The sequence below is a fragment of the Psammomys obesus genome, unplaced genomic scaffold (genome assembly GCF_907164565.1).
Source record: "Psammomys obesus unplaced genomic scaffold, mPsaObe1.curated_primary_1811, whole genome shotgun sequence".
In the NCBI taxonomy this organism is placed as follows: domain Eukaryota; kingdom Metazoa; phylum Chordata; class Mammalia; order Rodentia; family Muridae; genus Psammomys; species Psammomys obesus.
The window spans coordinates 6,253,062-6,265,698 of NW_026590767.1; the positions used below are offsets into that span (position 1 = coordinate 6,253,062).

General features: G+C 45.8%; 1 protein-coding gene across 2 annotated transcripts in view; it reads left to right on the top strand.

The window, feature by feature from the left end:
- Dock1 (dedicator of cytokinesis 1) overlaps nucleotides 1–12,637 on the top strand; it is a 488,224-nt gene that overhangs the window by 394,488 nt on the left and 81,099 nt on the right. For both annotated transcript variants that reach the window (XM_055608813.1, XM_055608814.1), the window contains exon 31: nucleotides 2,987–3,087. In XM_055608813.1, the coding sequence (XP_055464788.1) occupies nucleotides 2,987–3,087 (101 nt within the window). The remainder of the gene's footprint in view (nucleotides 1–2,986; nucleotides 3,088–12,637) is intronic.

A 12,637-nucleotide genomic window follows, 5' to 3' on the forward strand; every position in this document is an offset into this window, starting at 1 on the left:
TAAATGAGTTGTTAGGGAATGTTTCCTCTCCTCTCTGCAACTCTCATTCCCTCCCTGCAGGAGTAACTTATAACTAACCGAGCTGCACTCTTCCTGACACCAGGCATTTAGGTGGGCTGATACATGACTTCATCTCGTTTAGAACATGTGTTGGTTCATGCAGAGTGTTTTGCCGTCCTGTTCTACTCCACAGCATGAATGTGCCTGCACTCACTCAGCTGCTCCTGCAAGATGGCCCAGACACCTCAGCCTCTTACTGTCCTGAGCCAAGCTCCCATGAGCTCCCACAAATGTCAGTGCACTCAGCCTGTAGAAAAGGCTGATTGCAGGCAAAACAGATGAGCGTGTAACCTTGATGGACAGCGTCACAATGCCCTTGCAAAAAATGTTCTAGCAGTAGCACCCTCACCAGCCACATATATGTATATGTACATGTGTATGTTTATAAAATTCTCATTAGCTTTGTTCTTTGAGAGTTTCATGTATGTCTGTGCTATGTTCTCTGGAATTGCTGGACTGGTGAACTTGGAAATGTTACAACCAGCATTTTGAGGGAGTTTTTGCAGTCTGTCTTTTCCTAGCCCATCCTGGTCGTCTTGTCCTAGCTTTCATTAGATTTGGGCCTGCCTTGTGACTTGCTGGCTGGATTCTTGTCTTTTCTGAATGTAACTGCTGCTAGGGAGGGACCTTTCTCCCCGCTGAAGCCATTCTCACTGCACTCTGCACTCAGCTACTCATGATCTGTGACGACTGCCCCTGGGTTCTCAGCCTGAAACCGAACACATTGAAGGTTCTGTGTTCTCCAGGTTTCAGAGCTGGGCCCATATAAGATGTGAACCAAACCACAACAGCTCAGACTCTACAGCAGTCCTGGTTTCATAAATCAATAGAAGGGATGAGGAGCCAGTAACACACTCATTTGAAAAGTATTCACCCTGGTGTAGTGGTGAGCCACCTGTAACCCTAGTTTTTGAGCAGCTAAAATAGAAGGATCCTAAGTTTTATCCTGGTCTGAGCTGCTAAGCCATACCCTGTCACAAGAAAACAAAAAGGAGCATTCTCTCTCACTATGGTACAAGTCTGTCATGCCACCTCAGTAAACTGAGGTGGAAGGATTTTGAGTTCTGGTCCTGCCTTGGCTACATAGTGAGTTGAAGGCTAGCACAGGTAACTTAGTAAGATCCTTTCCTAAAACTAAAATTAAAAAGGGCTAGGATCTTACGCAGCAGCAGCAGCAGCAGCAGCAGCAGCAGCAGCAGCGGCAGCAGCGTGCTTTCCTACCATGCATAGGCTCTGGATTCAATCACAAAAGGAAAGAAGGAAGGATGGAAGGAAAGAAGGAAGGAAGGAAGGAAGGAAGGAAGGAAGGAAGGAAGGAAGGAAGGAAGGAAGGAGGGAGGGAGGGAGGGAAGGAAGGAAAGAAGGAAGGAAGGAAGGTGGGAGGAAGGGAGGGAGGGAGGATTGGATTGGATTGGATTGGATTGGATTGGATTGGATTGGATTGGATTGGATTGGATTGGGTTGGATTTGTGGTTGTTGCATTTATGGCCTTTAAAAGTACTAGGTGACACACACCTACCTGTAATCCCAGCACTTTGAAGGTAGAGGCAGAAGTATTAGAAATGAAGTCATTCTTAGCTATATAACCAGTCATGACCATCTTGGTCTACGAGAGACCTTGTGTCAGAAAATGAAAAGAAAACAGAAACAGGTACCAGGGGGATGTTTGTATGGTTTCTGGTCCATGTTGACCTACCCTCTTTCCCTCTCTCCCACTCCACTTTTCCTGCTGACCATGGTTCTATGATCTGCAGAACATACCTAGCACTGCCTTATGACGGCTGCGGGAGCAAGAAGGACAGAGGAGGGAAGTGCTCCTTTCAAAAGTAGATGAAAAGAAGTAACTTGTATCTTATGTAGTGGAGCCTCACCCCACCCCCACTCCCTTTTTATTACAGAAGAAGCCAAAAGAAAATGAGCTTTGTGGGCAATTAAGAAGCACTCAGAGGTTAGGGACATCTGCTCAGCTTCAATCCTGCCTTGGATGTGAGCATCCTGAGATGGGTAGCCAGGGCATCCTTGGTTAGGTCTATGGTGGGCAGAAGAGCCAGACAAAGGGGACCACACACACACACACACATACACACACACACACACACACACACACACACACACACACACACACACGCTTAAATCCTGGGGGTGCTCTTGAATTCCCACCTTTCACAGGTCATTAAATTCAGAGCTGATAGTGTGAACATCTTATCTTTATGTGATTCTACGTAGCTATCGCTTTTGAATATCATCCCTGGTTTGTAAATGAGAAAAAAAAAAGGCATCTGCAATGTCTTCCAAAGATCATCTTTCAAATCACACATAGTCCATAAATCCTTGAAATGAAGGTTTGATCTTTTTACATGTTTTTCCTAATTGTTTGGTGTATGCATAATTTGGGTATAATAAGAAGTCGTAAATTATGCAAGCGTATACTGTTCTTCAGAGAGGGGCTCTGTCGTATGCTAATAGTTAGAGCTGAAACCACACAGGGCTCATTGCATGTTCAACACCACCATGCCAGTAGACACTACTTCCGCCCGTAACGATCCCTTGTGCCTTCCAGAGTGCATATGGTGTGATGAGAAAGAGTCAGGACAGTCTCCAGACGCTTTCAGGCTCGCATAGCAGCCAACAATAAACCTTTCCTCACAAGGGACTATTCCACCCAGGTTGCTCCTACTAACAACCTTGTATTACCGTTGAAGAAACTGAGGCATGGTCAAAGGTTAGAGACGCTGCCCTGGTGAATTGAGCCTCACTCTTGAGCCTCATTCTCAGCCATGAATCACACCCTGAGGGCTAGCTGGCAGTGCTGTTGGGTTTTAAGCATTTCAGGATAATTTCAGGAACGTGCAGAACTGTTCTGAGATCCAGTGGCCAGCTATTCCACAGCCTAGAGCCTCAGCGTCTCCTGTGTTTTGGTTTTCAGCTGTGGAACAACTACTTCCACCTGGCTGTGGCCTTCCTCACTCAAGAGTCCCTGCAACTGGAAAATTTTTCAAGTGCTAAGAGAGCCAAGATCCTTAACAAGTAAGTCCCCAACTCCCGCCCCCCAGCCCTGCCACCTCCGGCAGGAGCCTCCTGCTTATTACCATAATTTCCATGTCTCCTCTAAGCCAACTGGGTACAAATTGAGATGTAATCACGGTGTAATGAAAGGGTGGTTTCAAATCACAAATCCGGTGTCGCCTTTGTAACCCATGAATCAAGATCTAAAATTGCGGGATTCGTCCTGGCAGGTTCAAAGTCAGTGTGACTGGAGACGGTGAGTGCTAAACAGCGTTTGAGTTTCTGGAGATAATGGCTTTTGCTGAGCGCTTCTCTGATGTCATTGCATATGTTATTGCTTAGTTTTCAGTTCTGCTTTTACAAAAAGAAAGTTCTGGTGCCGAAGCGGAGCCATCCGTGGTTTCCTGTCTTCCTCTGGGTAGGAGCTTTGAGTGAACTGGATTAGCCTGTGTGTCATTAGGAAAGCTCCATGAAGGCCAAGATCCCTGGGCAGCTCTGTGCTGCCAGAATGCATCCTGAATGATCCTGTTCCAATACCAAGAAAGAAGGTTGTGGGCTGAGGAGATGGTTCAGTGTGTCAAATCCTTGCTTCTCAAGCATATGTAGTTCAAATCTTCAGAACACATGTAAAGTCAGACACAGTAGTGTACCTCTGTAATTCCAGCATGCATACGGTGTGATGAGAAAGAGAGAGAGAGGACAGTCCCCAGACACTTTCAGGCTTACATAGGAGCAAACAAGAAACACACACACACACACACACACACACACACAAATACATAGAGGATTTACAGAGAAAGAAAAAAATAGTTGCTTAGGGTCCTTCCCAAGGTCTTGGTGTCCTGAGGTCTCAACTCCTCTCCTTCTGCCTCATTTCCACTAATGTCACCCTGCTCCAAGTGCCCCTTCAACAGGAACTCCTCAGAAGATTTTGAAATGATGCCCATGTTGCTGGGTCATATTTATATTGCTTATGCAGTATTTGACTGTGTCGAGGCTTTGCCTAGTCCCTACGAGTTGCTGAGGTTAGAGGTTGGAGGATACAGAGGGAGTCTTGGAATGTGGCCCATGCTCTGTCTCTCATCGTCCAGCAGTTCACATGCCAGCAGTCTTCTAAGTACTGTGTGTGCGTGTGTGCGTGTGTGTGTGTGTACATGTATATGCATGTATGTGTTTATGTATACGTACATTTCCGTATGTGTGCATATTTTATGTGTGCACGTGTATGTTTCACATATAATCATTAAAGAGCAAGACCCTTCATTCTGTAAGTCCTCACACTATCCATGTCTTCCAGATGAGCAAGATAAACAAAGCACAGAGGGTTCGTCATAGGCTACCCTGTCTAGCTTGTGCTGGCACATTCCAGCCCAGGCAGCTCTGCCAGGGTGAACTTTTGCTACTTGACTTTCAGAGAGAGCCTGTCTGTATCTCCTCCTGTGCCTGACCAGATCCTCTTTGGCTCCCTTACGTGATTGACCCCAAGAGCCATGCATGTAGACAGTGACTATTATTCAGAAGTGACAGATGTACCTGCCAAACCAAGCACAGCGGGCAGAGCAGCACCCACCTGCGACTGCTGGCACACTGCCCCTCTTTGGAACCTTCTCAGGGCTTAATTGCTCACCGTGGCCCCCATGCCCAAGGACAGACTTTTGCTGGCTCTGCATGCTGGAGACTGATGCTGCACAAAGTTTCCGCTTTCTGGCATTCACAAGGGCTTGTGAAAAGGGAGGGATGTCTGCTTGTGTTGTTGCTGCCCGTGTGGTAGAAACCATTATTTTAGAAGCAGGGTGCCCTTAGCAGCTCTCAGTGTGGCTCACTGAGGCTACCTCAGCTTCTTGAAGCACAGGCTCCCACCACTTTTTACATTTGTTCAGCAGCCCATGTGGGTAACACAGGCTGAAATGAGACTCTATCATCCAGCCCTAGGCTGACTGCGGGACCCATTTAATATGAAGCACCTATACTTCCTGCCCTTAGAGATAGATGCCTATAGGAGAAGACATGCTTTTAAATTAGATGCAGCTTCTGGAGGCTTTGATGCTGAGTCCTGTGGAGACCCAGTGGTAGCTCTGGGCTACGGTTCCTTCTTGCTGCTATGTCAACTGTCCAGGCTAGGGCAGTGTCAACAATTGCTTTAATCATGCAGGACCCCATTCTCCAGAGAATGTCTTTGCTTTCCTTCTTGCTCTATGGATTCAAAGTCTACAGAGCCAAAAGAAATTAAAACAGCCATCTGGCATCTCTCTTTCTGGAGTCCATGGGGACCCTGGATCAAGCTTTGCTGTCTCTCTTAGGTACAGTTACAAGAAACTCTAGGACTGTGCATCTGAATTCTCAAGGATTTCTCAGGGGGGAAAAGCCTGGCCATATTGGAAGCTGTCTTTGTAAACTTCATGAAATATTTGAGTCTCACTAGGCCACAGACTACATGTGGTAGTGACTGACCATGGAGAGCACAGTGAGTTCCTATTTATGATAAAACCAACATGACTTACAAGCCCAAGAAACGTCAGCTTCATGCAGGTTGTCACCAGCATTCATGATAGTTGCATCTCTTTATAGACCATAGACACTTCGTAGTACATTTGCAAACATTATTCTTAAATAGCAAATGGCTTAAGATGTATCTCAGGGTGTCCTTTCCAAACTCTTTAATTGACTGGGTACATTGAGTACTAGATATGATGATCCCTTTAGCTTATCTAATGGAATAGGATTAGACCTCCTCTGTGTTCAGGCAAGTGTGGTCCTGATGCAGGGGAAAGAGGGGAAGTGGATCCCAAGGTGAAGTCTTTCATTGTCTAGTGGAAAGCTAAGATAAAGCAGTATATGGAATCAGTAGAACATGAGGTTGTCACCAGAGCCTTGAAAGCTGGAGGCCTGCCTACAGGGCATGGCCTAAGGAGGAGAAGCTACCAGGTAGAATGGACTTCAGACAAGGGGAGAATGACAGCTGAGATGTCTGCCCATTTGACTAACATCGCACCCCAAAGGGCATAGCCAAATCTTCTAGCAAAGAGATGCACTGACTTGGAAATGTAAGGCAGTGGCAGGGGCTAGTGAGGCTAGGAAGACAGAGCGTACAGGGAAGTGCTAGGAAGTTAGCCCAGTGATCTGAGGTAGTAGCTGATCTTATATACTTGGGGCACAGTGCATAGATCTAACTACATCTGGGGGAAAGCCTTGGGTCTGATGTAGATTCAGGTCCTCCCGCTCAGGACTGGCCATATGTGTCACAGTCAGCGTCTGTAAGGCACATCTGAGTGGACAACCTCTGTCTTCTCTTTCTCTTCCTGGTCTGCCCCACCATGGCTCAGAAAAGTAGAAATTTCTGGAGTCAGAAGACCCACTTGTTCACGCCCTAAGTATTTGGGTGTGTGTAACACTAAGACATAAGGAAAACAAGCTACACCACGCCAAGAACTGAATATATAAACCCCCAAATAAAAGGAAGATTTGCCTGTAAAGCACAGAGCAAAGAACCTCAAGGACTCAAAGTCCATAATAAGAAAATGCTGCCATCCTACCCCAATGTATTGCTAGTGACTCCCAGTAACAGACATCGGGAGCATGCTGCTTTGGACTATCATCCACTCTCCCCAAGATTTTTGCATTTTTGGGGTTCAGAAAACATAAATAAAATGCAGAAGTGTTAACTTTGAGTTCATTGCCATTTGGACAACATTAGTATGTCACATGACTACAAGGGAGCTCCATGCTCAGGACCCAACTTTGGTCCGGGAGAGAAAGGATTCATGAATTGCTTTTGCATGGTTTTTGTTTGTTTGAGACAGTATCTTTCTACATAGCCCTGACTGTCCTGGAACTTACTATGTACCCAAGACTAGCCTCAAAGGCATAGAGATCCTCCTACCTCTGCCTCCCAGAGTGCTGGGATTAAAGGCCTGTGCCACTAAACACAGTGCTTTTGCAAGAGGTTCCTTCTTCCAATGGCATCACAGCAGGGAGAAGGGGATGTTAAATGAACAAGTACAGTTCTTTAACTTACCCATTTCCCCTCCCCCACCCCAGGTGAAATCGGTAACCAAATTAGGATTTTGAGGGAAGCTAAGAAAAAAAAAAGTAAATTTGATGTGACAAGTTCCATTTTACAACCTGGCCTCATCAGAAAGTAGTATTCTGTACTGCATAATTTGATCAATTCAATCCTCGTGCTAATTATTTTTTTTTCAAAAGATTCAAATTGTTTCAAGTAAATTCACTTTAAGGATTAGAAGGGGACCTGGGGAAACAAACTTCATAAGCAGTAGCCCTGTGCCACCTTCGCGTTCGCAAAGCTAATTAGATACATTGGTGAGACATTGCCCTGGGGAGCATAATAAAGCGTAATGCAGGCAGAATGCTCACATCAGCCCTGTGTCTAACGGGGCTCATTCCCAGTGTTCTCATCCACTTCTACCTATTGTGTTTTGTTTGGTTTTTGTTGTGCCGGTGGTTGTTTTGTTTTGTTTTGTTTTCATTAAGACAGAAATGCCTCAATGGTGGGAACTAGAAAAGATCATCCTGAGGGAGGTAACTCAGAAGCAGAAAGACATAAATGATATATACTCATTTATAAGTGGATATTAGCCGTATAATATAGGACAAACATACCAAAATCTATAGCCCTAAAGAAGCTAAACAACAAGGAGGACCCTAGGGAACATGCTCAATCCTCATTCAGAAGGGCAAACAGGATAGACATTGGAAGTAGGAGAAGACAAGGAACAGGACAGGAGCCTTCCACAGAGGACCTCTGAAAGACTCTGTGTATTGAAGGAGATACTGAGACTCATAGCCAAACTTTGGGCAGAGTGCTGGAATCATTGTGGAAGAAGAGGGAGATAGAAAGACCTGGAGGGGACAGGAACTCCACAAGGAGAACAACAGACCAAAAATACCTGGGCCCAGGGGGACCTGCAGAAACGAATACTCCAATTAAGTACCACACATGGAGAGGACCTAGACCCCTGTTCAAAGGAAGCCCATTGGCTGCTCAGGGGAACAGGGGCTGTCTCTGACATGAAATCAGTGGCCAGCTCTTTGATCACATCCCTCTGAGGGGGTGTAGCCTTGCCAGGCCACAGAAGATGATGCAGCCAGCTTTGATGAGACCTGATAAGCTAGGGTCAGACAGAGGGAGAGGAGGTTCTCCCCTATCATGGGACTAAGGAAAGGGCATAGAGGGAGAAGAGGGATTGTGGGTGGGAATGGGAGGAGGCAAGGGAAGGAGCTGCAATGGAGATACAAAGTGAATAAATTGTAATAAATAAATATAGAAATAAAATTAAATTTAAAAATTAAAAAAAAGACAGAAATGTCTCATCCTACCCATGAGCTTGTTTCTTGCTTATCTATCCTTTCTTTCTCTCTTGTCTTAACTATCCACCCTTTGGCACTCTGGCCACATACCTTGTACTCTTCCAGAACCTCTGACCAAGTCACAGGGCACCAAATCAGGGTGTGGCATTCAGTGTTCTTGATTGCTCTCCCTAATTCCTTCAACACTGTTGCTCTTTGCTTGTGCCTTGGTCATTAACACAGAAATTGGGTGCTTTGTAAAGAGGTTGCCCTTGACTTGCCATCTGGAAGGCAGGAGGAGTTTTTAAGGGCATGAGGCCAGCATTTTCTCAATTTCTGCTGAGGGTCTTGTGCTGAATAACAGCATGGTCGTGAAGCATATGGAGGGAGAGCAAAGAGTACTAAGTGAGAGCGTTCAAGAGAAAGAAACAGAGGCAGACTGGTTTTATAAATACATTCTCTCTTATGACTAATCTAGTCCTGGAGACCTAACTCTATCCTATGAGAACTAACTCACTCCTAAGTGCTCTGACTCACTCCCTCAAGACCTAACCTAATCTTGAGAGAAGCAACCTAGTCTCTTGAAAGACATTTATCCATTCCTGGGGGTAGTGTTCTCATGACAGAACCACATCTACTAGGTCTCTTAATGTCAAGTTATAGCACATGGACCTTTGGGGGCAAGAATATCCAAATCCCAGAACTCTATCTCCTCTCCTCTGGACCTCCATTCCAGGTTTGCTTAGGCTGCTTCAGCCTGTTTCTTTGTCTGGTTTGACTGCTATACGCATACATCATGTACAGATCTCAGTGTTAGTATTCTTATTTTATACTCTCCTTAGGAAAACATAATCCAGATTCAAGACTCTCATAGTTTCCTAGGCCAGATACTAAGTAGATGGCTCATTGCATATGTTCCCATGTTCACCTGCCACAATAGTGGCCACCAGGAAGTTACAATCTCTTATCTAGCAGTTATGGAGTAGGTTCCTCTCCTGAGGGAGGTTCTATTAGCTTTCAGTAACCATCCCCAGATATCAGCATCTCCTAATCTGTGTTGTAACTCCAGTCTCTGCTCATCTCCAGATTAAATTCTTTTCAGGTCTCCCGGTGTGTTTGTGACTCTTGATGTGCCCTCATAGGAACACCACTTCTTGCACTTAGGGCCCACTCTATTCCAGTGTGGCTTCATCACAACTAGGTCATACTGTACAGACTCTATTTCCAAACAAGGTCGTATTGACATGCCTCATGTATATAAGGTATGCAGATATTCCGTGTGATTATGAGGTTGAAGTCAGTCTCTTCTATCCTGAGGCCTGTAGGTCTTGTTGGAGTTCTCAGTAAGTGGTGACTAAATGAATGCGTCTAATGGCTCTTATCACCATGAGTGAGATGCTGTGGTTAATAAGACAAGCCCTTTAAATTATAGCATTTCCTCACTGGAGTGTTGGTTAGGACCACCTTGCTGTCACTGTTCAAAATGACCCAAGACAAGCATCATGAGTTGTTTCCCTATATTGTGATCAGGTAGTTGCCTAGCTGTGCTTAGATTTGGGTTCTGGTTGGCCTTACCCCTGTGGGGGCTGAATATGGTGGATGTATTTTCCTTATCTTGGGTTAAAGATGCAGGAATCCAAGTTCATCCAGGCATTAGGCCTAGGTGTAAGATCATAGGACTTCCTGGATTGGGGAAAGACTCCCTCCCAAGCCAACTTAACTATGCTCACTTAGTGGGTGAACACACTAAGAATGAGGTCACTCCAGTTGTGTCCTTATGACTTGGCAGAGCTAGGCCCATCTCCTCAGAAAACCAAGAGTCCCAGGCTCCTCATTGGAGGAGTGATACAGCATGGTAACAATGATATGAGATGGAAGCATTTTGGAAGAAGATATAACACCCTGTCCCCTGGAGTGCATGAAGTGCAGGGAACAATGTGTGCTTATGATCTGAGAACTTGGACTCTCTTCTCTCTCTGCCCTGTAACTCAAGCCAAGTCATCCAGCTTTTCCCCTCCAGGCTTGGGCCAGCTCCCTGACTCCGCACTGTGAAAGAGCCACTCAACTGATCTCCAGGGTTGCCCCCGGCTCCAAGGTCTGTCTCCAGGAAATGAGCTTCAGCCAGACACTCTCAATTATCATCATTTTTCTCTTTCAAGGGAAGAAGGTAGAAGTGTTCCCCGCAAGGCCTCTTGAGGTCTGCTGACAGCTGCTACTGTGCCTGGGAATTACTAGGAAGCTTGTATGGTTCCATCAGATCTGCCTTCTTATTAAATGCAAAGGAAGGATCAAGCCTGCTGCCAGGGAACTCCAATCCTGGCCTCCACCATGCAGCTCCATCCTTCTCGTCTGGGTTTCCGGGCATCTTGTCATATTGTTAAACAGTATTTTCAGCTCCTTGTGCTGTAGGCCTGGCTCTCATGAGAATCACCCCCTCTGATCATTGCTGATACTCTGGTTCTCAAATACTGCCATGTCAAATCATCACAGGAATCAGGAAAGCAGAAGTGAGAGTGGGAGGAAACCCATTGCCCTCACCCTCCTCCAGCAAGAGAGAGGCAATGTGCTGGCCAGCAGAGACAACACTCCTAATTTCCCCAACAGCTGGTGAAAGGCAGGTCACCACCCGGAATCACAAATGTTAACCGTGCTGCTGGCAAAATGAATCCCAGGGCTTCCTTTAAACTATTAGAATTGTAATCATACAGGACCTGAGAGAAAGAGCTGAGTCAGGGCCATCCATGCTGAGAAAGAGAGGCATCCATGGGGCCTACAGTTAGATATTCTGGTGTTTTGAAAAGGGATTCTTCGTGTAGCCTGAATGCAAGATGTTCACAGCCAGAGTTAATGCTGCTGCTTTTGTTACCACTGGCATCACTGGTGAGGGTGTTGGTGTTCTGTAGCCACCTGCCACACTGTCATGCGTCCCAGTCTTGTCTGAGGCCTTAGCTGAGAGTGGCTAGCCCATTAACCTCTGAAGAAAAGATAGGGCTGGGTCTGAATGTGAGTCCTCTCCCCATGATTAATGCCAGAAGATGCCTAGTTGCCAGGTTGCCATGCTGCCAACTGCATCTTGCCCAGGCCTAGGTGGCAGTGGCTGCCAAGAAACCTCAAAATAATGCACAAGTTAATGTGTTCAGGTCTCGGAACCCTTAAGCGATTTCAAGGGGGAGTCAAGCGTGGGAGAGTGTCTCCCTGTCACGTCTGACCTCAGACCCACAGGCTTTGGGGTAGCGTGTCTTCACTGCCCAGGACATGCCTCCCATCCCTGTGGCTTTGGCAGTGAGTCCGCTGCTGGCTGAGATCCCCTGATTTACTGAGAATGCCTGTGTCAGCTCCCACTGGCTTGCTGGGCTGGGTTTGTAGGTTCCAGCTTGTCCTCAGAGGAAGTAGCTGACCTCCCAGTTCTGTTTCTCTACCTACACCTGGATGTTCTACACTCCATGGCAGGGGGCCAGGAAAGGATCTATATACATATATTCATACATACATGCATATGTACATATATACATATGTTCATACAAAGTATATGTCATTATGACATTTTAAATGTATAAAATGTCATAATGACATATACTTTGTCATATACCCTCAATGCCCTTCCTCAAGACCCCTCCTTTGATTCCCTTTTTACCCATAATTCACTCCTTCTTTATTTTATTACCCACTCTTACCTTTCCTTCCCTTTAGACCTCATCTCCTCCTTATATCCCATCCCATTATGCAGATAATATGGAGACCAGTCTGTGTATACATATACAGCAAAGAAAATATGTATACACATACATTCACATATATGTATATGCCAGATCACACATAGAGAAAGCATGTGTGTGTATGGTTTGGATTATTATTTTTTCTCTGTGACTGATATGAGCATGCCACTGTAACCCTCCAGCTATGAGTGACAGACAGGTGCTTAGGGTGCAGGAGACTTTAATAGGGTGGCAGGCGGATGGGGGTTGTTAATTTAGCAGCCAGGATGCTTGCCTGAAGAGCCGGGACACCATCATCTGTGATCAGCTTTCCTTGGCACCTCAGCTGCCACGGGGACGAACGGAGCAAGCCCAACAACGCAGCTGCTCGGCTGCAATGCTGTATGATAATTTCGCAAATTATTATTTTTAATATAATCAGCTTTTTCCTTAGGCACTAAAAGAAAAGTTAAATTGCTCACAAGCTAATAAAGGTTTATCTTCCGAAGCATCAAATTCTGTTTACTCATGAAACGCACACCTCCTCTCTTCGCCCACCGGGAAGAAAA